This window comes from Ornithodoros turicata, chromosome 1, assembly GCF_037126465.1.
Source record: "Ornithodoros turicata isolate Travis chromosome 1, ASM3712646v1, whole genome shotgun sequence".
Lineage (NCBI taxonomy): Eukaryota > Metazoa > Arthropoda > Arachnida > Ixodida > Argasidae > Ornithodoros > Ornithodoros turicata.
Genome location: NC_088201.1, coordinates 185,733,583 through 185,759,807, shown reverse-complemented (window position 1 = coordinate 185,759,807; position 26,225 = coordinate 185,733,583). Strand labels below are relative to the sequence as shown.

Sequence of the window (26,225 nt, the reverse complement as noted above, 5' to 3'; positions counted from 1 at the left end):
ACCGTCATTGCAAGAACTTGCCATGATCGCTGCGGCGACTGTTGTGGGTAGAGTAAGATGGCGGCCGGTTTCTTCACGCTCGCGCTCCCTATCCGCGATCCAGCCTTTTACAATCGAGATCAGTGGTTTCATCTGAAGGATTACATCGCTCCGGTTTCTGTGTCAAGTGATACGTAGCTGTCTCCGGCATAACGTTCGCATAATTATGTTCATTTTAGTTTCGGTGATAGTGGTGGGGTTGTGGCTTAGTTGTGTTCTATAGAGTCGAAAGCAAGGAAACGCCGATCGAGCAATTGTTTTGCTCCCGGCTACAAAAAGAGATACGCGAGGACTCCCGGTGCGCCGAAGGTTTCACTATTGAGCTTACCGAAAGACGATTAGATCACAAGAACTTGTGGCCTTCACCAAGACAATAGGCCTTGGAAGAACACTGTACGGTGGTTACCAGTACCCTGTCCGTACTGAAGATACCTTGCCGAAAAAGTGAGATTCAAATGGAATTGGCCGAGGCAGACCACATTTCCACCATAGAAGCAGGTTCGAAGGCGGGCGTCAGCACCTCTTTTCCCTTAGTTGGTTTAATTTGTCAAGGTTTTAGTAGATATGTGATTTGTGAGGCGGGAATGAAGAAAAATGATGTCCTGGGTCGCCAAGTGGAAGGAAGGTGACCGGGCCGTGGCTCACTCCAAGAACATCTTCATCCGCCAAACTCTTGTAATAAGGATGCGGCAGTCGGAGTAGCAACAAATACAAACGTTTAATGATGATGAGACGTATTTACAGGCATGCATAATAATTTAGGATGGTAAGGTGCCGAATAGGTCGTCGTAGGACGTTCTATGAATGACGACTGACGATTACGACGTGGCGCACCGCCGTTAAATACTGCGGTGGCGCCACTAACACACATTGATGATGGGCATGTCAGCTGACGATGACAATGACGCTGACACGACCCCTTCTAATAAAAATGAAATGTCCTCATTTCATGGTCACTCTTGAGGTACTAAACACTTGATAACCAAAAAATGATAATCATCGTGACATTGTCTTTCTCAGTTTTAAACAAAGCATCCCGACTCTTACCAGGGCCCTTGGCAGAATAAGGGCACTGAGAAAAGAGAACTGACAGAATTCCTCGAAGTTACAACGTATATGCTAAGTGTGGCAAATCCATACCCGTTACAAAAGAAAAAATCTCCCGATTTTGAGTACAGTGAAGTATACAGAAAAATTGTGAAGTGTACAGAAGATGAACAGTTGTGACAAGAATATGTACACGACAAAATCTGACAGTGAACAGAATACCAAAAATGAAGTACTGACACAAGCACTCCAAGCATGATATACGAGAGCAGGAGTCAGGGAAATCAAGCATGGAAAATTGTCAAGCCAAAGTTGTTCGTTCATGAGACGAAGCGTCCTTCGCTCATGAACGTCTGTTTACATTTGTCGAGGCGTCCCACCACAAATGCAAACTCTCAATTTCAAGTCGTACTAGGTAAATTACAAGACTAGACTAAAGTTGAAGTGATAAGAACTAAGTCGAAGTGACTGGCCATTGCGAAAGAGTGTAAACGTTACGCAAGTCTACACTATCAAAATTTGAGTAAAACGTAACCTGAGGATATCGGTAACAATAGATATCGGCAGAACTAGACACTGGCATTAATAGCGATAAATATATACGTCTCAACATACCTTAAAGTTCTTGCAAAGAAGAGATCAGGTCCCCCCTCAAGTCCTCCGAGCCCATTTTCATGCTCTGGTAGACGAGAAGTTTTCTACGTTTACGGCAGCATATACTGATGGCGCATCCCGAAACAACAAGTCCGCCTCAGCCTTCGTCATTCCATCCGAAGGCGTCGTGCACGGAAGACGCCTTTCACATCCAACCTCCTCCACAGCTGCGGAACTCTATGCCATCCTCTTCTTTCTACAACACATCGCTGATTTTCCACCCCGGGAATGGGCAGTCTTTACAGACTCCAAATCTGCACTTCAAGCAATTGAAACTTCCGGCATACGAGGCCCATCCGCACCCCTAGTCACCGACGTGTTAATGGCTTACCACACTATCTACGCCGCAGGCCACAGGCTCGTTCTCCAGTGGGTTCCAGCCCATTGTGGTGTCGTGGGGAACGAGCAGGCCGACAGCGCCGCAGAAGCAGCACTCTCGTCTCGGAACCGGACCCGTATTGTTCTGCTCAGAGGAGACCGCCGTTCAATTCTGCGACGTCTAGTGACACCCCTGGCTTCCCGCCAACGGACAACCGACATTCTTCCCCCCTCTATGTTGAACAGAGTTGATCCCATGCTCGCTTTCCGCATGCCACGAAACACATCTCGTCAGGATGCTGCATTAATCCACCGCATGCGCCTCGATGTGGCCTTTACAGCTCAGTGGCGTTACCGCTTGAGACAAATTGATTCTCCCACCTGTTGCCACTGTGGTGCTCTTGAGGATCTGGAGCACATTCTTCTTCATTGCCCTCACTACGAACCTTCCCGAATCACACTCTCCGAGTCTCTCCGTCAGCTGGACTCTGGCCCTTTCTCCCTACCGAAATTGCTTGGTCCCTGGCCCAATCCAGCCCAGCAACGCTCTGCGCTCAAAGCTCTTCTGACATTTCTGGACACCATCGGACTTCGATCGTTATTGTAAAGGGGCTCGTTATTTTATTCCCCCCATTCCACCAAGCACTGGGGTAGAGTATCGCCTGTTGCGATGAAACTCCCCACTCTCCAAGACCGAAAATAAAGTTGTTGTTGTTGTTAAAGTTCTTGTCTGAAGTGAAGATAATTACGAACACATCACTATAACGTTTCGAATTTGATGCGAAGTCTCTTGGAAATCGTTGATCACTGAACGAAGTTTCTTTTCGGTGAAGAGCAAAGTCCTTGTTGATAGAAGACGAAGAGGTACAGTTCCAACAAGTACATAGCGACGAAGATGAGGCCGGATCAGCTGATTACAGGGCACTGATGTTGCGTTTGCTGAAGACCAGTCAAATGTTCGTGAAGGTGACCACGGATACGATGAATCGTAAGGTGAATTTCGCATCGCTTGAGCATGCCTTGCTGTATGAAGACACTCGTGGTCCTTGCGTGGATCACTTGAAGATGACAACGGTGATGGCGATGAACGGCTGGACGATATGTCCCAAGCAGTGTGATAGTCCAGGAAATGAGCTGAATTGGCTCAAAAATAACACATCAGGGGAAGTTGTCTGAATATTAATGGCTTGTGCTTGGAAGACACGTTACGATAACGAGACATGCTACGCTTACTTCGAAACACCAAGCCATCACCAAAGACCAAAGATAGCATTCCGGAACACTAGCCAAGGAAGCTCAATATATTCCGTTGCAACTAACTGAAGAGTTACAAGTGAAATGCAGGTTAAGTTTTCGACAGGAAAACTTAAAATGGCTACAACTGAGCTAGTGAACGGCTTCGAAAGTCACTCGAGGAAGGCACGTTCTAGAATGTTAGGCCATTCAGGCCATTCATTAGGCCTTTTAGGAGGTTATTCTAGGTCACTGTAGTTATGCTTAGCAGGGCGGACACGCAGGCTGTTGGGTAGTCTATTATCAGATCAGATCAGTTCAGGTGTTTGCATTTCTTATCCTGTTTTGTATAAGTTCGCTGATGGCCATTTCCTGGGCGTGACAGTTCATTTTTTGCAGCTTATTTTCAATCGGAGGACCACAAAACATTTATGTCCAACATTTTATTTTGCAACAGAGATATTGACCACTGTGTTTTTGAAAGCAATGAAAATGACCAGGTAGAGAGTTATACCACTGTCCCTGTTGGTTACATAATGGAGGTCATATGCACAACGTGATCCGTCACGTTGACCCAGGAGGCGGCACAGTCTGGTGCAGGCGAGACCACCTCGGCACCCCCCCCCCCCTTCCCACACACAGACATGCCCTAGCCTAACCTGGACTAGCCACACCGAGATGTGCTAAACTAATCTCAACTAACGCTTCCTACCTTTCGCAGGATGGCGACCACCAATACGGTTGGACTTTGAGAGGCTGCGGTTCTCATGTTGTAGAAGTGATTCAGGATGTGTGATTCAAACGCATATAAAAAAGGCTACAGACCACACAATTTTATGATTATTATGTTTTCAGTTGCCTTCGTATGACCCTCTTTCACGCGAATATGCGGTATCTACCTTTCAAACGCTTTCACCAGTCGTCCGGGTAACGAACTACACCGAAAAATACTCGCGAGTACCATGAAATACTGATAGCAACATTTACTTGGTTCTCATTTGTGTAGGTCCCGTAGACTTTCGTTTTTTAGGTGGGGGCATGTTAGTTGGAAATACATTAGTTAGTACATATCTCATTACCACATCTTTGGCTTCCAGGCGTCCCTCTACCGAAGTGCGACCCAAAAACAGTACCCAATGCCGAGAATGATTGCGCCACAAAATACAAGCAGTTGTACGGCCTTACAACGCGAAAACCTGACGAGAAGCAAAAGCCGGCAGGTCTGAGCCCCGAGATTGACAAGCAGCGGTGCTGGTAAGTGCTTTCTCACGTGTGAGCGGCAGTTCCACAGTCGTGATGAACAGCCTGTATTCGGTGCTGCTGTACCTACCCACCATCCCCATAAGAGGACCGGAATAATCAATTCCGCGTGTCTTGCATTAAACGCTTCCCACCGTTTTGTGTTTGAATGGGTATGTGACTGAGAAAGACGTGAAAAAGAATGATAGCACTTTCCTATCTGTGTGGCCGTGCACTTGAGCCGCGTAATACAAGAGCAGCCACGCCGATGTGGTGTGAACATAGCTCCCCCAACCGGAAATCCGTGGCCCCAAAAGGATGACAGGCAAACGTCGAGACTAAAGAAACTCAGGGGGCTGTGGTGTAGCACTCGGACTTGTTCCCCAATTATTTGGCGTTAACTGATGCGATAGCGTTATTGAGGTGCCCTCGCGGGAATTTCCGTGATCTGCACCCAAATGTTCAGGTTCAGCCCTTCATAGTTCTTTCTGAAATAGGCCAGGTACTACAAGGCCCCACAGGCGAAATCTTGACAGACACCAGAGTTTTAAAAAAAATCAATAAAGGGGTGCTGCTAGCCTTGCTGCAAGTATGGGGGCTTGACTTCGTCTGGACAGTTTTTGGCTGTTTCGCCTTCGGCTTCATCGGCCCACATTTGAGGTTCATAAAACGCATGTTCCAATTCCGCGTTGTCATTACACTAGCTTGTGTGCTCCTGTACATAGACATATGACGTCTCTGCATACGTGGCCTTTAGGACAGTGCTCGTTTTTCAGCACCGTTTGACGATTTCGTAAGCCTGGTAAGGGGGCCAAGTCAGGCGCAATACTTAGCGTTTTTGTTTTTTCCTTTTTGTTCAGTTTTCGAAGCCACTTCATGCTGTTTTGCGTACCTTGTTTTGTTCTCATTGTAGGTGTAGCGTTGGACTGAAACTTGGGGTAGTTAATACAGAGTTTTCCACGTAACGTGTCTCAAATCTATATTTAAAGATAAGCTTCTTCGAACTGTATGCTGCCAATGCTATTTACCTGGGAAGAGGGTTTACCACAACTTCGGAGCACTTTTATCGATTCTAATTAAGGGGAAATTGAAGCCAAGCCAACATCGCGTGTGTGTCTTTGTTTTTTTTTTTTTTCTTCATAAACAGAAAGCGCATGTCGGACTTACCTCCTTTCGTTCCAAAAGAGAGTTACGGCTACAATGATGATTTAAACAAAAAGGGAAACAGAAGAGTAACGTTCGTTTCGGGGCGCGCAGATGTCGGCCGCCTTGGGTTCTCGGTTTATTGCGAGGTGTGGCGCAAGAAAAACGGTGGCAGGTTCCTTCCTGTTTTTTTTTTTTCTGCCGCTCTTCTATCCGATAAGTTTGTAACCAAGCTGGCTTAATCAACAGAAGCATGAAAATGAAAAGTAAAAGGGCAGAGACTCACGACCTATTCGCATCGCTGCTTTCGGACGTCTGAGCGCGGACAGCAATTTACGCCCATCGAAAGAACGGTTTCACAATTTTTTTTTCCTGGTATTGCCATTGTGGTAATAAATGTAATTTGCAATGGAACGTGGTAAATCCGACATGTGCTTTCTGTTTATGAAAAAAAAAGCGAGGTTGACTCGACAAATTTGAGTTCCGAAAAAGAAACGCGAAATTCAAATTCGGAACATTGAATTACTCGTGAGTTTAAAAAAAAAATGCTCCCTAGTCGCGGCAAAGTCTCCTCTGAGAAAAAAGACGTTCTTTGTATAATTTTCGGACAGCTGGATTTTTGAATAAAGTTTCGTGACATTTTACGTGAAACACCCTGCATGGTTCAAACGTCAGGCGCAGCAGCACCAAAACACAATGCGGAGGAGGGGACACCACGAACGCGGAAATACTATATTTGTCCTCGAAGTTCCCAGACCGAGTCTGTAAAAAATACGAATATTCGGTTATCAGCTAATGACCTCTCCCACCGTCGAAGTAGTCACTTCAGCAGTGAAGGCACTTTTTTCGGCGTTTCCTGGAATCTTGGAAGCAGGTGGAAAATGCCTCTTTCTGAGAAGATGGTCATCCCCGTCGGCGTGGCGAGTTTATTAGCCTGGACGTTCTCGTGGATGTCACGGTGAGATGCAAGGCGAGTAGGAGGGATGTGGAAGGACGTGGCGTCTATCGCATCATCACCATAAGAGCTGCGTGTGGTTTTGCATTGTCATGGTTTTTGTTTTTCCTGAGCTCGAGTCCCGGCGCGGTCTCGTCATCATCCACCGACTCCCTGCGCGACACGAATCGCCTGTGCCATTCAAACACTCGCGCCCACACTCTAAGAAAAAAAGGGCGTGAAAAGGTGGTAATTACCATCGTTACCACCTAGGTCAACGTAGCGTCTGATAAATTGTGTAAAAGGGTGGTAAAAGAAATTATCACATATCCATACTAAATAAAGGCGTAAATCCAATAAAGGCGTACGCCCTTTCGCTCGCCGAATCAGAAGAGGTAACTTTATCATTCGTACGTAGCATGTAGAACTTTGCAGCCTTTTAGGCACAACGTATGCGGCAGCTATTACCTCCAAAAAGGTGTAACTGCTCCATCCTTTTTTCTGAGAGTGACAGTCTCATCCCCGTTGGCATTACATAGACGCTGCCATGTTTCTGTGATTACTCTTCGATTACTCTTTCCTTACGAAAACCGTTGGGATTGGATAGGATTGGATTGGATGGATGGGATTTTGCCGCATTTGATTTGTAATCGCTCTGCAGTAAGTTCGGCGTATAATTTGTACAAGATAGGCGTTCATGGTGATCAAACGTCCACTCACGTCCATCGATTCCTTGGCGTATTTCGGCCCTAGTCAAACTCTCTAAATGGCTGCTGACACTTCCTCGATAGGCGTTGGCGCAGTCATTTACCATAAAGTCCATCGCCCATGCTTCTAACACGTTGACGTGTGCTAAAAAAATACGCCTACATTGAAAAGGAAGCCCTGGCCATTATATTCGATGTTAAGAAGTTTCACCAATATCTCTGGGGAAGGGAATCCATCTTATATACAGACCATAAGCCACTGACGGCAATCTTTGGCTCAAAGAGAGGAATTCCAGTCACAGCGGCGACAAAAATGCAGCGCTGGGCGTTGACCCTGCTTGGTCATAGCTTTGACATTCAGTACAAGCCAACGGCCCAGTTCGGAAATGCCGACGGCCTGTCTCGACTTCCGGCAGGTCCGAACCCTGATTTCGATGCTGCGATTTCGGATGACGACTTCCTTGTGGATGAGCACTGGATCGCCGAATGTTCTCTTCCGTCCTCTCAGTAGGTATTGATAAAATTCCGCTGAAAGCGTCTGCAATTGCCAAGGCCATTGCTTCAGACCGTTCTTTCTAAGATCTACCGTTACATCATGGAAGGTTGGCCTTCTCGTGAACGGGACCCCGAGCTTCAACCGTACTACCTGCGCAACACTGAGCTGACAGTAGAAAAGGGTTGCATCGTATGGGGCATGCGCGTTGTCGTCCCGTCCCAGCATCGCAACACTGTCCTCAGCCTACTTCATGATGGCCACATTGGGCAAACAAAAATGAAGATGTTGGCGCGCTCCTATGTATGGTGGCCAGGAATGGACAATGACATTGAGCTGACTTGTCAGTCGTGTGGAGCATGTGCCACTTCTTCGGATCAGCAACTTCACCAATGGGAGGTTCTGAAAGAACCGTGGTGTCGCCTTCACGCTGACTTTGCAGAGTTGGGCGGAAAAACTTACCTAGTGGAAATCGATGCGTACAGCAAGTGGCCCGAGGTGAAGTTGATGAGGTCTACCAAAGCTTCAGCCACAATAGAAATCCTTGAGGACACCTTCACTGCCTCCCTTTCCAGCTGGTTAGCGATAATGGACCTCAGTTCATCTCGGCAGCGTTGAAAGATTTCTTGGATCGCCTTGGAATTAAACACATCTTGACTCTGCCGTATCATCCTAGGTCCAACGGACAGGCTGAGAATCTTGTGCGAACTCTGAAAGCCTTCCTTCGCCGTCAGAAGGAAGGGAGGGACAGTGCAAAAGAAATTAAGCATTTCGTGCTTAAGTACAGGATAACGCCTCACGCAACAACCGGACAGCCACCGTGCGAAATGCTTAAGAAGAGGCACTACCGTACAGAGCTGGGCCTTCCGCGCCCTAACCATCGAAACGCCTCGTCTCCAGCGAGAGATCGTGAAAAGCGCAATTATGACTCTTGCACAAGACTACGGAACTTGCCACCAGCGACGAAGTTTGGGTAAAGGACAAGTCCCGGAAGAACCACTGGATTCGAGGCACCGTTGTTCGCTGTTCGGGCGGCCCAACATGACGGAGGATCTGAAACAGCACAAGATGCATGCTGGCGACATCAAGCCGCGTCTGCCCGAATTTCTGGATATCGACTGGTCACGGAGTCGAACCTGCAACAACAGGTGGGAACGCTGAGTCTATCTTGGCTGCTGATGAGGACACTCAACCCGTACCTCAGGCCCGAAGATACACTGCTCGAAATCTTCGTCTGGCCCAGCGGTACGGATCACCTTAACGGGGAGGTGTGTTGTGGCGCCAGCTGAAGAAGCAGAGGATTGAGATCCGCCGCGCTCGTGCTGTGGAAAAGATCATTCCGTTTCGGAACTGGAGCCGGACTGGGAACCACGCACTTGTGGTGCAACTTGGTTGCACATAGCAGTATTAAAAGGGTGTTACTACCATTCTACCAACCCAGTATTCCTTGCACTGATAAGTACGGAGCCTTACCCGAAACAAAAAACAACAACAAAAAAGGATTGAGCTAGGAAGCCCTAACTGCCACACTATTCTACATTTCCCCCCGGAAGTCAATGCACCTGCGATATCTGTCCCACAAAAGTCCCTGCAAATAAAATTCTCCCGACTGCTGGTGAAACCACATGTTGCCTCCGGTTGCCACCAGTTGCCTCCGGAACATTCTGAATTCGTTGTCTCTTTAGGTGTTTTTTTTAGATTGTGGAACTGAATGATATTCAAAAGGACTCAGGTTGGCCGAATAGTTCCCCGTGAGCAGTTACCAGTTTGTCCTGCACTGTAGCCGTTTTCACACCTTTAAAGGAGTAATAATGCTCATGGCGCACGCCCTTTCCGGTGTAATTGTGGTAACATCATAATAGAGTACGGTTTAGCACTAATTTACTTTAGTCGCATGTCGCCTGTCCTCCACAAATTGGACTGTCATTGTTGGACAGTATAGTACACACGTGCACGTGCTCCAATATCGGTAGCATCGGTATGCATATAAACATTAGCGCGTATCTACGATATCTAAGACATAATGAAAGCAATATTTGCACTGACACCTGATCTTTTGAAATGGTTTCTGAATTTTGTAACATATCAGCTTGGAGGTACAGTGTTAGGCAACCAAGTTTGATGTGCATGGCGCGCACCTTTAAAGGTGTGAAAAAGTTTGCAGTGTGGAAGCATGACGAACCTTATGCAAGATGATCTGAAACAGTCACCGATGTCTCCACCAAAGTTGCGGAGTTGCCACTCCGGAGATGGAATGATTCCGGAATCATTCCAGATTTATGAGAGCCTGGAATGGAATTGGAATAGATTGGCGGAACCTGTCAGAGGAATTTAATGGATCCTAGGAGTGGGGATTGACCATACAGTTTCAATCAGAGGAATTGGAAGGAGTGGAATTATTACAAATCTCCATTCATTGGAACGGGATTGGGATGGAATAGGCGACCTCATTCCACATTTTGTCGGGTTGTCAAAAATTTTGGGATCCACTGTGCTTCAAGCTTTATCATTTCCAAGTCGTTGTCGATAATGGCAGCAACTCCCTCACGTGAGTTTCCCTGATATATATAATAGCAATACTTTTGGATGACATTTGCAGGCACAGAGAGAGAACACCCCCCCCCCCCTCCCCAGACATACCACCAGGTTTCTCACAACAGCTTTCTGGGTTTATTTCAACACTGAAATTATTTAAAATTGACAACCCGACGTTTAACTGTTGCATATGTGAAAGGTCAGTGTCATCCGAAGTTCGTTATATTTCGTCATGGATGTGTTCCGCACCTTTCCCTTAGAGAAACATGAACTTGATTATGGTCCAATGCTCTTCCAGATTGCACTTTTATGGAGGTGCTCCCATGCTCACTGTGACCCGGAGAAATAAAGATCAGTTGCAATCATTGGTAGTGGATTTTTGCGCCGTTGAATGTAGACAAATTGGCCACTACATCATTCAATATACAGCTTCCTAGCTCAAGGTTTATTTTTTTTTTGGGGGGGGGGATGTTAAGCTAAATACTTATCAGTACCTTTTCACATACGTTGCGATGAAGGGCTATTGGTACACTGATGAGGAAAAAGCTTCTTCCGGTTTATCTTTGCCCATATATAATATCTTGATCATGAGAGAAGTGATATTCTAGGGCTGGAACAACATAGAAGGACAAACACATACAAAGCCTCAAATTGCCTAAGAAATGAAATATGAAAGTCTGTGAAAAGGTTAGCCAGCTGTCGGATGTTCGTAGGATGTTAGCGTGACGTTCGCATTTTTCCATTCCTCGACCTGATGTATATCTCCTAAAGCAGGTAGTTCATGTTTTACATTGTAATATCTTGAGCAGCTCATGCAGTAGATTTTTATCCCTCAATGTTTTTTATCCCTCAAACTTCCCTCAAACTATCCCTCAAACTATCCCTCAAACTATCCCTCAAACTGCGGCGAAGGGACGCGGACAAGCGAAAGATAGGTTTTACAGTTTTTACTTTAACGTATACTTCAACCAACTACCCCGCTTCAACCCACTTGTTTTTTATTCCTCACTCTGCCTCTTGCGCAATAAACGGAGTCGGGGATTCTTCATTATTTGTGATGTTTTTATCTGACTGGGTTCAAGTTAACAGTCTTTGTCGAATTCCGCTCGTACTTTGACGTTAGAAGCATTTCTATGGTAGCTGGCGAGGAATGTAGATTGTAGATCTCGTCGTAGAAGTCGTAGTGGGGGTCCGCTTTCTTCGCGATGCTTCAGGTTGTCGATGAAATTCTACAGTATCAAAGAGGTGAGGAACCTGACCAAAATTGCTGGGCCGCTAATTTTTCTTGAGAAGTCCGTACTTTATCATTCACAATCAAATCCACTTTTACATACTGTTCCTCGTCGTTCTCCTGATTAATTTTTCACGTCGTTCGCGTTTTGGCAATTCTTCCCTAGCGATAGAGTTCATAGCAGAAGCTGATGGCGACTTCCACTTCGTCATCGATCTCTTCCAGACAGCGCCCATGGTGATTTTTTCAAGATGACAAATAAAACTCAGCTCGGGCGATAGACGGCGCCACGTGAACCATAGACGCAGAGGCGTTTATGACAGGGTTGTCAATCTGACTCCTCCCCCTTCGCTGTCGCATACCTGCCACAAGTTGCTTCGCGGCGCTAACACGCAATAAAAAAAAACATATCTGCCACACAGTTTTAGATGATGCGACTGAGAAAGGAGGAGTGCCTAGTCAGGCGTAGCACCGGCCGTGTTTGCTGAGTGAGGTGATCACGATGCAGCTTGCGGCCTTGGAATGCTATGTTGTTATTTCTTACAAGCGAGACGGCCAAGGTGGGACAGCGACGTGCTGTTTCGCCGTGACGTCGGCCACCTGAACGGAGAACCGAAGGAACAGTCTTTCTTGGATTTCCTATGTTTGCGGCAGTTGTCTAGGCATTGCAGTTAGGCTTGTGCTTATCCTCGCAGGTTCCATATGAATGTTTTCAGATCATTCAAATCAATGACTCTCGATATACACGACAAAAAATCAGTGTGATTTATGCATCATGCACTCGAGGCACTTGCCATAGGCAACGGTATAATCTTATTTCTTCACGCCAAACGCAGCGCGCGTTATCCCCTCTAGCATTACATCATCATGACTGATTGCGGTTGAGGTCCTACATTTGTCCCATATCTGCTAACCATTGCGTACAATTATCCCCACATTACCTTAGTAGTGCAACGATAGCTGTCGCGCTACTCATTGCGTCAGCACGGACACCATTGTTTCTGTTTTTCTTTACCCTTCTTTTACGTTGCTTGCCACACCCTATAGCAGAACATTTGTGTGCTGCTCATTATGTTTAATACTGTCTACAACCTTGCAAAACGCTATGTCAGACTTTAACAGCTTAATTTACTCTTTATGTCAAATCTGTCTTTCCCAGTTCCATGGAATACAGCAAGAATTGCGTTACGGAAGTACTAAAGGACAAACGATGCGGTGATGAGATCAGCGCATCTTTTCTTGAGCAGAAAAAGAAGATAATGGCAAATATGTGTGGTACGTCGAAATTGGACTGTGAATTCGACAAAAGCAAGAGTGCTGGGTGCATGAAGTATCCAGCATGGACTCTGGCAGCAGCCGTCATTGTGCCTTCAGTGATGAAGGTAGTGTGACGTCAGTTGTAGTGAAAAAGGGATCTACTGGTTTCCATTTCGCTTGTTCGGGCCGATTAATCACAATAAATATGGTTGTGTGACCGACCTACTGCACGTAAGTGTTCGCATATTCAACACCATGACATCCAATATGGACGGCGACAGGGAAGTACTTTCTGGTTCAGAGCAACATTTCCTATGTAACAACGTTTTGTGTTACGAACAGGGAACAAGTTAGTCTCTACATTATGACTCTTAATTTCTTCATCAAATATTGGCTAGCTGTTTCTCAAGTACTTATTGGATGCATCATGAATGTTGGAATATAATTGTGCTGAGAACAGCTCTCAATGAATGCATTGACGCATGAGAGGAAACTAAGCTGGCACGACAATGTTTCCACATCTCCACGTCCTCACCAACAGCCCCATCACAGCAAATGGACCAAATAGAGCACCGCTCATTGTTGTATGGCATAAAGTCCCAACATTCACTTTACCATCAGAGCAGAAGAAAAAAGAACAGGGCACAACACATTGAAATTTGTAATATCCCTGGCACACGGGCTAATTTGGTGTAATTTTCGTGAAGTGCACTCCAACCAAGCGAATGTCACTTTCACTACGTGCTTGCTACACCGCTTGAGTAAGCGTCATTAAGAGATAATGACCATTACGATACATAAAAATAAACAGCGGCTAAACATTGAGGTGTGCGCCACAATACATTCCTCAGAATATTTCTCTTCGGTTTAGAAACGTTTTCTGCAGATCTTCTCCCAACATGCCACTGCATCAGTCACAACAACCCAAGCAGCACACAACATTGGGCCCATATTCGCTCGTCGTTGCCCAGGCAGCACAAATCATTCGCCCAATATTGGTTACATATTGGCAAAAGCGGTCCAATATTGGACCAGTACTGTTAATGTCCTCCCGATATTGGCTGAATATTGTGCACATCCGGTCATGCACCGGACATGCTCGGTGGTTTCCCAGTAGTGTTTGAATAACTGATCTACCGGCCCAATATAACCAGTACTCTTCCAATATTGGCAACATAATGGGTACATTCGCCCGCTATACCCGATATTCAGCCACTATTGCCAGAATGTGTGCATGCTGGTTGGCGCCTTTTTGCAACTTTTTTGCGCGTTTTCAACATGTTGAGAACGTCACTGACAGATGTTTTAATCTCCGCCTTGCAATATCGCATGTTATAACGACCACATGTTTATAGGAACTAAATGAAACAGAACTACAATTCGTATGAACCTTTAACATGTCACACCTAACCCTTTAAATGCCGTGCCAATGATGAGGACGGTGCCCAGAAGAACAACAGTCTCCGTTCGAAATATCGGCGGCTCCTGTCCAGAGGCAACGCCCTTCGTACGGTAAGGCAATTTTTCACTGTTATATTGAGGATGTTTGTTAGAAATATTAATTGCAGTGATTTTTCATGCAGTTAGCTGAAAACTGGAGGTTTTTAGGTATGAAAGCGATCGACTTATGATGTGACTATAACATTTATGAAACTCCCCAATCATCATTTTTCAAATAAAGATGTTTTGTTTCAAAGAATTGATCATTTTATTTATCATCTGTGGGGCGAAGTAGAGGAAGAAGTTGGGACGTTGGGGGACGACGAGGAGGTGAAAGACTTGGGGTAAAAAGGAGAACGACGAGGGGTCTGGGTGGTCAGTGTGGACGTGGAAGCGGAGAAGAAAAGAGACTGTAAGATGCAAGTCATTAAAATAGCGGTTGTTAAGTATATCTTGTGTTTGCATTTGTGTCTCGCCTTCCACTGGGATCGAATGGACGGCCTTTGCCCCCGAGAGTGGGAATAGGCTCCCACAAATGGCGCCCAACGTGGGGCTCGAGCTCGTTCGTTCGATGACGTGGAAGACGCAGCACGTTTCATCTACTGTTGTTCTATTTTGACGTTTGAACTTTTTTGTTCATTGTGATACCACCGGATTGTGGTGCTTTGATCATTTTGTGTTTTCATTTTTCCGGCGAGTCTGGTTTTGTCAGGGCAGCACTTTTGCTGCTCGTTTTGTTTGAGTATTGTAGTTGTGTCCGGCCTACGAGCCCTTACAACTGATGGACAGTATGCCTCCACGCGGGTACAACCTCCGGAGCGGAGCGAAGGCCCCGGTACCCCAACGGTCCCACTCGGAGGAGCGGCCGGTACACGTCGCCCCGGCGCCTACGGAGCCGAGAGAACCGGCCGACGATGAGAAGGCACCTGCCGTGCCTCCATCCCGAGGTACGTCGACTGCGGTATCTGCAGTGCCACAGTCAGACACCACAGCAACGGCAGAGCTTCTGTCACGTATGGCAGAGCCGTGCTCGTTGATGACGCGACGCCTTGATGCCGGGTTGGTTTCGCCGCCGCAGGCACAAGCGCCCGTCCGACTGACAATCCCTGTTCTTACGTTCTCGGGGTATACCGATAGAAAGTCAGTCGCAGACTTCTTGGATGACCTTACCGCCTATCGGGCTGGTATGGGAATCTCAGACGATGTCTTGATCCTACGCATCCTGCAGGTTGCTTTGGTAGGAGACGCCGCCCGCTGGCTTCGACTGCAGTCGAGGTTCACGTCCTTGCAGGACTTCAAGCAGCGGTTTAAAAACGAATTCCTTCCCCCGGATTACGAATATCGTATCCTGGAGGAGCTGCACAAACGTACTCAGCATCCAGATGAGACATTGGCAGAATTCGTACGGGCCCTGCAAGAGCTGTACAGCAGAGCAGAACCAACTGCAACAGAGCAGCAGCGAGTAGCACAGGATATCCGTCAGTTCCACCCACGCTTCCGGCCCTACCTTCGAGCCCATCGCTTTGATAGTCTTGAAGCGTTGGCGCAGGAGGCTCGTACCATACAGGGCGACCTCCTAGCCGAACTCGAATATCGGCCCCCGCCGCCGCCTGAATGGGCTTTAGAACCACGCTGTGCGTGGTCAGCGGGGGCAGCCTCGGTCGAACGCCTACCTGCAGTGGGACAGGATGAGCACCACCGCAATCCTTATGCGGAGCCATCCCGCCGAGCAATTGATCCCTTCCGTCACGAACAGAGGGCGATCCCTGCAGGAACGAGCCATGACAGACCCGTCCTGCCTAATTATAGTGCTCAACCTGGCAACACAGCTGGCGAAACTACCAACAGGCAGCGGGAACGGCAGCGTCTGCCGAGCCCGCAGCCGCCAAGGTCCGCCGGCTGTTGGAATTGCGGCAGCCCCGAACATTTCCGTCGGACTGTCCGCACCGAGGGCCGAATACCCGTAATATGCCAACGGGAAACGGCCGCAGCCGACGTCCATGAACGCTCGCTTAACGACGTCGGCTATCTGCCGAAAGAGCGAACGAACGGTCACTAGCAGCGGCCTTGACCATGCAAAAGCTGGCTCTGCAAGCAGCAAGACAACCAAAGGAGACGCATTAGCTCTTTTTTGCTCTCTCTGTTCGGAATGGCATTCAGGACAGAGAACCAAATATCGCAGTTCGCATTTTGGGCAGAAATTACATCGCCCTTATCGATACGGAAGCTACACTCTCTCTCATCGGCGACTGTGTTTACGAGCACTGCCTGCAAAGCCAAGTAGTTCTGCAGACTACTGAGGTCACCCTTCGTCTTGCTTCCAATGACGTCATTCCAGCACAGTCTGCAGTTGTGCTCTGGCTCCGTTTCGATGGGAGACGGCGAAAGCAGCGCTTCGTTCACCTTCCTGGCCTGGCAGTGCCCGTTATCCTAGGCAGGGATTTCATCATCCGGCACAAGTTGGCGCTGGACCTGCGCAATGGAGGATACGTATACCACGGTTCGACAGGGTTCTTCCCCTTCGCCACGGCAGCGGACGATTGCACAGCACAGCAAGCTGCAGCAGTCTCCACCGAACCGTCTGCACTCCCGACTGTCTTGGGGTCATTCCATGGTCCTGAGGAGGAGCGCCGTCAGCTTCAACAAGTATTGCGGCAGTACGACGGTATCTTTACGGAAAAACCCGGTAAGACGTCTCTGTTACAGCATAGCATAGACACGGGTAAAGCTAGGCCCTGGCGTTGTAATCCAAGACCTTTGAGCGTACATAAGCGTGCTTTGTTAGACGCTGCTCTCGAAGAAAGGCTCCAAACCGGTGCAGTTCAGAGATCCCAGAGCCCTTGGGCGTTTCCTGTCGTCCTGGCTCCGAAACGTGATGGTACGGCAAGGTTATGCGTCGACTATCGTCGACTTAACGCAGTAACTGTAAGGGACTCTCATCCCTTCCCGTCCATCGAATCAATCATGTATTCCCTGGGCAACTCTGCGGTGTTTTCAACGCTTGATTGTAGCAGAGGGTTCTTGCAGATCCAAGTTGCCCCGGAGGATGTCCCGAAGATAGCCTCTACCTGTCATAGGGGTCTGTTCGAGTTCGTACGGATGCCTTTCGGTCTGTCTAACTCACCAGCCAGTTTCCAGCGGTTGATGGAACCCGTATTAGGAGATGCGAAATACAATTTCGCCATAACTTAAAAACCCGAGACTAGGTTACAAAAAAACGACAAACACAGACAAGGTCTCAAACACAGCTGAAAGTTTACTTAACAGCACAAACATATAAGGGTTCAAGTGGGTGAGAATGAAGGGTGAGGAGAACGTAAGAACGTCCCAAAACCAACGGGAAGGTCAGGGAAGGTTTGCTGACACAGTTCCCAGCAGAGATAATGCATAGCGTTTCCTTCATATGCCTTTTGTTGATGTCGCTTTCACTGGACATTACAAAGGTTTCATGCCATCTGGGCGCACAACCTGTACAGACTTGTAGGTGTTTTACCAATTCGGAAGAACAATCGTTATTTTTTACTTTGAGGGCATGCTCCCGCAAGCGATCATTTAGGCAGCGTTTACTTTGGCCGATATAACAAAAACCACATTCCAGAGGTATCTGATATACTATATTAGAACGACAGTTCACATACATAGTTCTGTGGGTTTTACATGAAGTTTCAACTTTTTCAAAAGGTGTCAACGAGTCTAAACGAAAATCATTTCTAAATACAAGGTTCACATCAAATTTCTTCGCAACAAAAAGCAGGTTATGAGAAATTTTATGAAGATACGGAATTACGACACGATGACCAGTAACATTATTTCCTTTTAGGGAAACGGCTTAAACAAGCTAAAAGGCAAGCTTAGTGTGATTTCTGCTTCGCAGTCTTCAACTATAACTTTCTGGGGGAGAGCCTTTTCAGGTTCTCGCGGTCGGAAATTGCTTTCTTATCGTCGTCCCCTATTCTTTCTCGCAGCTGCCATGCCTCCCCAAAGAAAGCGTAGTCGCGGGCCTGGACGCTCTCCAGGATCTAGTTCGTCTACCGCCCGGCCTCAGGTTCCGAGCCGATCCGGGCCACCAACTCACCGGTCAGTGGCTACATGGACCGTCGTAGCGAAAGACAGACCAGTATCATGGGCCTTCCGCTCTCGCTGGACCTCTCAACCACGCCCGCTTCGCACCGACGACCCGGCGAAGGTGCCTCAACCTTTCAGAGGCCTGTTGCTGACAGACCGACACCTCAATGGCCCCCCGATTCCGCTGACTGCGGAGGAAAAGAGACTTCTATGTCCTCTGTGTCAAGTCCCTGAGCTGCACCGTCGAACTCATCGACAAGGAGCACTTCACCGAGCTAAGCAACAGTCCAACAGCGGGGACGTAGCTTCAGCGCTGGAGACATTGAGGAGGCACAGGCCCGACCTCTTAAGGCCTTCCTCCCCACCGAACCCTGGGGACGACGTGGTCCTGGAGTTCGATGACAACGACCTCTAGAGAAAACATTGTAATTGTTTGGCTTGCTGCATTACTGCATTGTAGATGTTTTCGGTTGCGAAACTGTGTTCGACGTTTTGCGGTGGGCGAAGTATGGGGCGAAGTAGAGGAAGAAGTTGGGACGTTGGGGGACGACGAGGAGGTGAAAGACTTGGGGTAAAAAGGAGAACGACGAGGGGTTTGGGTGGTCAGTGTGAACGTGGAAGCGGAGAAGAAAAGAGACTTGAAGATGTAAGTCATTAAAATAGCGGTTGTTAAGTATATATTGTGTTTGCATTTGTGCCTCGCCTTCGACTGGGATCGAATGGACGGGCTTTGCCCCCGAGAGTGGGAATAGGCTCCTACACATCATTATCATGACCACTGGAAATGCTGAAGTTGCTGGACCAACGTTCAGCAGCTGCGCTAGAGTTTATCACATGATAATTATTTTTTGATGACAGAGGATTTAAAAATGCTGTTTCTCCTTTCTTGCAGAAATGCATGAGCTAGATTCAGAAGCATGCTTATTGATTTACACTATGAAGGACGAGGCAGAGCAATAAACTCCCCTAGACAGAAGCACCCCATTGTTTGTAGCTGTGACCATGCAGCTACTTTGTAATAATATTGCTTTTGCCACTGCAAGGCACTAGGCAGCTCGGTCTCTGACTTCTTGCATTGATCAGTGAACGTTCAACGTTTCTGCAACATATTAGCGCACTCGGCACATCGCATCAAGTATGAGTAACGCTGGAGTACATATAGCTTCTACACTTCTACGTGTACACATGTGGGTTTGCTTAAATTATTATAAGCAAATGCATGCAAGTGCTGCGTACCACAGCTTAATAAATGCAGGAAAAATGCTATGTAACATACGGTGCCATAAACCAATTGTACTGTTGGGGACATGGTTAGCTAAAACCCTCCGTGAGAAGTTTCAAGGCTCATATTGACTCAGTTGCGTTGAGCTTGAAAGTGTTGTGCGAATACTGTATTTGAAGTTGCATGGACCATGTGCTGCATGTGTTTTTTACTCAAAAGAAATAGCCGTGCAACATCTGGACATTTGAGATGGAGTACATCACGGAGTGTTGATTTTTTGACAATCGTGTCTCCTACAGAACATAAGTTAAACTGATGAAATGAAAATGTTTGATGCTTCTATAATATTGGAATGACAACGCAGTGCTCCTTGTAAGGCAGGCATACACATTGTGTAGATGCATTGAGAGACTGAATAGAGCAGGTACGGTGAGACGTTGAACGATTGCAAATATAAATATTCATCTCGGCTGATGGCAATGGCACTGAGAAAAAGCTGCTCTTTCTGGATAACACCTGAACACCTGCGTCTGTGTCATTTACTGCCTGGACAACGACAGGTGTCGTTCCATGGAGGAGATAACAAGGTATATCTAAACACGTAGCGCAACTCCCATAGGCCCCTGTGTCTCGAGAATGACGCCATGATGACGTGCAAAGTTCATCAGGCAGCCACTCTTGTCCGAAATACCACATACACGCATGTTTAGTCCGCACGTACAAAAGCACAAAAAATCATCTATAATTTCAAAATAATACCATGGCCGAAAGCATAAACGTGCAAAGTTCATCAGGCAGCCACTCCTGTCCGAAATACCGCATACACGCGTGTTTTGTCCGCACGTAGAAATTCAAAATAATCACCCATATTTTGAAAATAATGTGTTTGTCGAAAGCATAAGCGTGCAAAGTTCACCAGGCAGCCACTGTTGCCCAACGCCACAGACGGTCACACGGTCAGCGCCATCCATCCGTTGCGCGGACTACTACGTTTGTAAATAAATGGCGTCAGAGATGACGTCATCAGTATGAATAATAAGTAGTGCATAACTAGACGTTTACATTCGCGCACTTCGTTTGCGTTGCATTTCCTTTCCGTCACCCAGGCAACAATACCTGACGAGAACACTGAAAAATAAATAATGTCAGGTTTAATGAAACCTATCAATTCGAAATACATACAGTTATCACAGATTTTGACAACTCCAAGCAGAGGGGCATCGTGATGACCACACAGAAATTAGGAAGGTCCCCTTAAGGTTCATTTCTCACCTAGAGCTATACGTACACGTATTGATTAGAGGTTTGCATTTATTCAATGAGTGGCCATTATAGGCCCATTGCAACCAAACATCACATTGTTGGTGCACAGCTGATTCCTCACGCTATGATGGCCGCTCGTCCCATGACGAAATTTTTTTTTCGCGGGGCCCTCAACCGGAGATGCATTGTATTAATCTGTTCACACGTGTGAATCTTGGTCTACAACTCCGAGATGTGAACGTCGCTTCCGTGTTTAACCCAAAAAGTGTACGAACTCTGTATTGCAATGCACGGACACACGGCACGGATACAGAGATACACGGATAAACACGCCCACTGTGACACATGCGCAAAGGAGCAGGGTATGGAAATGTACTCGGGTGGTAGATGATTTCGTGTATGTGCACGAGTGGGGCAAGAGGAATTTTTTTCTACATTGAAATTATGAATAACCTATTAGTACACACACAAGCCATGTTTTGTTGTAAAGTTTTTTTTTTGTTTACGATCGTGCCTCTACTACCAACACCCAGGATCGCTCGCGCCTAATGTTGGTAGGCTTGCCGATGGGTCTGATTTGGTATTTTTTCTTGTTTTCGCTTACAGTTTAGATATACCTTGGAGATAACAGTAGGCAACACTAGGTTATTTTTTTACTTCTTGGAAGGCCGTACCTGCACCCCTTCTGAAAGTTTCCTGCTAAGCTGTGATAAAGTTCGGTTTCCTGACCTTAGGATTCTCTTGAGCTTGCCTAGGAAATTTTCAAAAGGGAATGCGCTAAAGCAATCTAGGGCGCCATGTGTCAAACAGTCATATGCCAGATGCCATAGGTTGTGTACGTTGTAAACAATGTTGTTCTTGCCATAGATGTCAGCAAGGTCTCGAACAAAATTTGTGAGCAGTTCTTCGGCACAGCTGTTGTAGTGTGAGCAAAACTCAGTGGAAGCCAGCAGTCTGATAGCAACACGGAGGCAAAGAAAGTGCTCGTATTTTTGCACGGGAAGCAAATCTTTCGGTACTGCAGACCCCATGTATAACAAAAAGCTCCGAAATTCTGTCGCCTTCCACCGCTCCAATTCCCCTATGCCCATTGGCTTCCGCTAAAACACAGATGGAAAATGCTTTGCACATGCCTTCAAATGTTCGCGTAATAACTTGCATTGCGTTGCATTGAGGCAGTGTGGATGGGTACGTCGAACCCACATTAAGAGTAGTTTTCGCACAACACCGAGGCAAAGAAGATGCATGTAGTCTGCTGGAAAAAGCTGGCTGATGAGTCCAGTGATACAAAAAGGAGAGGTGCCTATGTGGTGCTCTGCACGTTGTTGCTGTCGAAATGATATATCTGTCCTTCTGTGTGCATTCAGTTCTGGTAACATCACTCTTCGGTTGTTGTATAACCCTTTCTAAATACACTTGTCGCATGAGTAGTACCCAGTGTGCGATTTAATCTGATTGAGAAAACTCCTAGCTGGGGCATCAGAGATTACAGCCGTGAGTCGAACTTCTATATGGGCATTTTGTAAATGAATCCTCCTTGAATCAAGTTATGCAGTTCTTCAAGGAAAGGATGCAGACACTCTTGCAAGTTTTCGGGCTTCCCGGTGCCACAATATAGGCTCACCATGAAAGTGTCATTGTCTGCAGTGTTTGTGACTCTACATAAAATGGGCCAGAAGGACTTTCCAGAAGACTTGAACAATGGCAAGCCATCCACATTTCCCTGCAATTTTATATTTGTAGGAATTTTTTCAAACGTTGAAGCTCCTTTGATGCCGAAGTGCACAAAAGATCCTTTTGCGTTCAGATTTGTTTTTCGCTCTGTCTGAATTATTGACCGGTAGTCTCGAGGAAGGTCGTGGCAGTGGCGCCGGAAAATGTGAATTATTGCATTAAACATGATGTGGGAGGGAAGGAATGTTGCATAGAAGCTTCGTAGGTCGTCATGCAGATCATTTGTAGAGTCTTCACAAGCGTCACTTCCTGGAGTCGGTTCGGAGTGATTATCTGGAACGCATGAAAGAGGAATAAAAGGTGAACATTCATTTAGGGCTAACAGAGTAGTGCAATGCAGATCAAATATAAAAGGTAGTTAAGCCAAGAAATCCATCACTGGAAAGTGCACAGCATGTGAGCTATACAGTAATTATTTACATTTGATGATTTGTATATTTCACAGCTTTCTGGAGGGTATATATATATATATCTTGAAAAGTTGGAGTTGGATCGGACGGCTACGTAATTATAGTTGAAATAAATGGGAGACAGAAGACGAAAGTAGGGGAAGTAACAAGAAAGGGGTTTATTAAAACTTAAAAATCATAAAAGTTAGGGAGGATGTCTACGTTACGGCGGAAGCTCCGCCTTCTTCGGGACAAAAGAGCTAAATGTTTCGCCGTGTTTGCGGCTCGTCGGCCCTGGGTAGCTGCGCATCGTTCGGGATTGGCAAACCAGGGGTCACTCAGCGAGCGATATACACCTGGGAGGGTGACTGAGCACTCCTCAATGCCACAGTGCAAGCCAGTGAATTATAAAGAATTATAAAGAGAATTATAATGGCTTTGTTCCTCTCTTTATAATTCACTGGCTTGCACTGTGGCATTGAGGAGTGCTCGGTCACCCTCCCAGGTGTATATCGCTCGCTGAGTGACCCCTGGTTTGCCAATGCCGAACGATGCGCAGCTGCCCAGGGCCGACGAGCCGCAAACACGGCGAAACACGTGTCCTCTGGTGCTGTCGCATCGTTCCATGAGTATATATGTATATATATATAAAATGACGAAAAATAGCATACGCTCTTTGGCTGCACGTTGAACATATGTTTATAAGTCCCAAACGTCGCCACACCAGCAATGGACAGCTGTTTCGACCTTATTGGGCCTTCATCAGCAATGCGTATGTGGGCGACGTTTGAGCGAGTGGCGTCGGAAGGTCACGTGGGACGTGATGTCCTCCCGTCAGGGTGAGTGACTCACCTCTGAAAGCCCAGTGCGAAGCCAGTAAAGTATTAAATGAGGAAAAATAGCATACGCTCTTTGGCTACACGTTGAACATATGTTTATAAGTCCCAAACGTCGCCACACCAGCATTGGACAGCTGTTTCGGCCTTATTGGGCCTTCATCAGCAATGCGTAGGTGGGCGACGTTTGAGCGAGTGGCGTCGGAAGGTCACGTGGGACGTGATGTCCTCCCGTCAGGGTGAGTGACTCACCTCTGAAAGCCCAGTGCGAAGCCAGTAAAGTATTAAATGAGGAAAAATAGCATACGCTCTTTGGCTGCACGTTGAACATATGTTTCTAAGTCCCAAACGTCGCCACACCAGCATTGGACAGCTGTTTCGGCCTTATTGGGCCTTCATCAGCAATGCGTAGGTGGGCGACGTTTGAGCGAGTGGCGTCGGAAGGTCACGTGGGACGTGATGTCCTCCCGTCAGGGTGAGTGACTCACTTCTGAAAGCCCAGTGCGAAGCCAGTAAAGTATTAAATGAGGAAAAATAGCATACGCTCTTTGGCTGCACGTTGAACATATGTTTATAAGTCCCAAACGTCGCCACACCAGCATTCGACAGCTGTTTCGGCCTTATTGGGCCTTCATCAGCAATGCGTAGGTGGGCGACGTTTGAGCGAGTGGCGTCGGAAGGTCACGTGGGACGTGATGCCCTCCCGTCAGGGTGAGTGGCTCACCTCTGAAAGCCCAGTGCGAAGCCAGTAAAGTATTAAATGAGGAAAAATAGCATACGCTCTTTGGCTGCACGTTGAACATATGTTTATAAGTCCCAAACGTCGCCACGCCAGCATTCGACAGCTGTTTCGGCCTTGTTGGGCCTTCATCAGCAATGCGTAGGTGGGCGACGTTTGAGCGAGTGGCGTCGGAAGGTCACGTGGGACGTGATGTCCTCCCGTCAGGGTGAGTGACTCACCTCTGAAAGCCCAGTGCGAAGCCAGTAAAGTATTAAATGAGGAAAAATAGCATACGCTCTTTGGCTGCACGTTGAACATATGTTTATAAGTCCCAAACGTCGCCACACCAGCATTGGACAGCTGTTTCGGCCTTATTGGGCCTTCATCAGCAATGCGTAGGTGGGCGACGTTTGAGCGAGTGGCGTCGGAAGGTCACGTGGGACGTGATGTCGTCCCGTCAGGGTGAGTGACTCACTTCTGAAAGCCCAGTGCGAAGCCAGTAAAGTATTAAATGAGGAAAAATAGCATACGCTCTTTGGCTGCACGTTGAACATATGTTTATAAGTCCCAAACGTCGCCACACCAGCATTCGACAGCTGTTTCGGCCTTATTGGGCCTTCATCAGCAATGCGTAGGTGGGCGACGTTTGAGCGAGTGGCGTCGGAAGGTCACGTGGGACGTGATGTCCTCCCGTCAGGGTGAGTGACTCACCTCTGAAAGCCCAGTGCGAAGCCAGTAAAGTATTAAATGAGGAAAAATAGCATACGCTCTTTGGCTGCACGTTGAACATATGTTTATAAGTCCCAAACGTCGCCACACCAGCATTGGACAGCTGTTTCGGCCTTATTGGGCCTTCATCAGCAATGCGTAGGTGGGCGACGTTTGAGCGAGTGGCGTCGGAAGGTCACGTGGGAAGTGATGTCCTCCCGTCAGGGTGAGTGACTCACTTCTGAAAGCCCAGTGCGAAGCCAGTAAAGTATTAAATGAGGAAAAATAGCATACGCTCTTTGGCTGCACGTTGAACATATGTTTATAAGTCCCAAACGTCGCCACACCAGCATTCGACAGCTGTTTCGGCCTTATTGGGCCTTCATCAGCAATGCGTAGGTGGGCGACGTTTGAGCGAGTGGCGTCGGAAGGTCACGTGGGACGTGATGCCCTCCCGTCAGGGTGAGTGGCTCACCTCTGAAAGCCCAGTGCGAAGCCAGTAAAGTATTAAATGAGGAAAAATAGCATACGCTCTTTGGCTGCACGTTGAACATATGTTTATAAGTCCCAAACGTCGCCACACCAGCATTCGACAGCTGTTTCGGCCTTGTTGGGCCTTCATCAGCAATGCGTAGGTGGGCGACGTTTGAGCGAGTGGCGTCGGAAGGTCACGTGGGACGTGATGTCCTCCCGTCAGGGTGAGTGACTCACCTCTGAAAGCCCAGTGCGAAGCCAGTAAAGTATTAAATGAGGAAAAATAGCATACGCTCTTTGGCTGCACGTTGAACATATGTTTATAAGTCCCAAACGTCGCCACACCAGCATTGGACAGCTGTTTCGGCCTTATTGGGCCTTCATCAGCAATGCGTAGGTGGGCGACGTTTGAGCGAGTGGCGTCGGAAGGTCACGTGGGACGTGATGTCGTCCCGTCAGGGTGAGTGACTCACTTCTGAAAGCCCAGTGCGAAGCCAGTAAAGTATTAAATGAGGAAAAATAGCATACGCTCTTTGGCTGCAC

The 26,225-nt window shown here is 47.3% G+C and overlaps 1 protein-coding gene across 1 annotated transcript in view; it reads left to right on the top strand.

The window, feature by feature from the left end:
- Positions 1-13,051, top strand: part of LOC135374067 (uncharacterized) — a 249,900-nt gene extending 236,849 nt beyond the window's left edge. The window contains exons 30-31 of the mRNA XM_064607070.1: positions 4,389-4,545; positions 12,733-13,051. Of these exons, the coding sequence (XP_064463140.1) occupies positions 4,389-4,545; positions 12,733-12,964 (389 nt within the window). The 3' untranslated portion in view covers positions 12,965-13,051. The remainder of the gene's footprint in view (positions 1-4,388; positions 4,546-12,732) is intronic.
- The last annotated feature ends 13,174 nt before the right edge of the window (positions 13,052-26,225 follow it).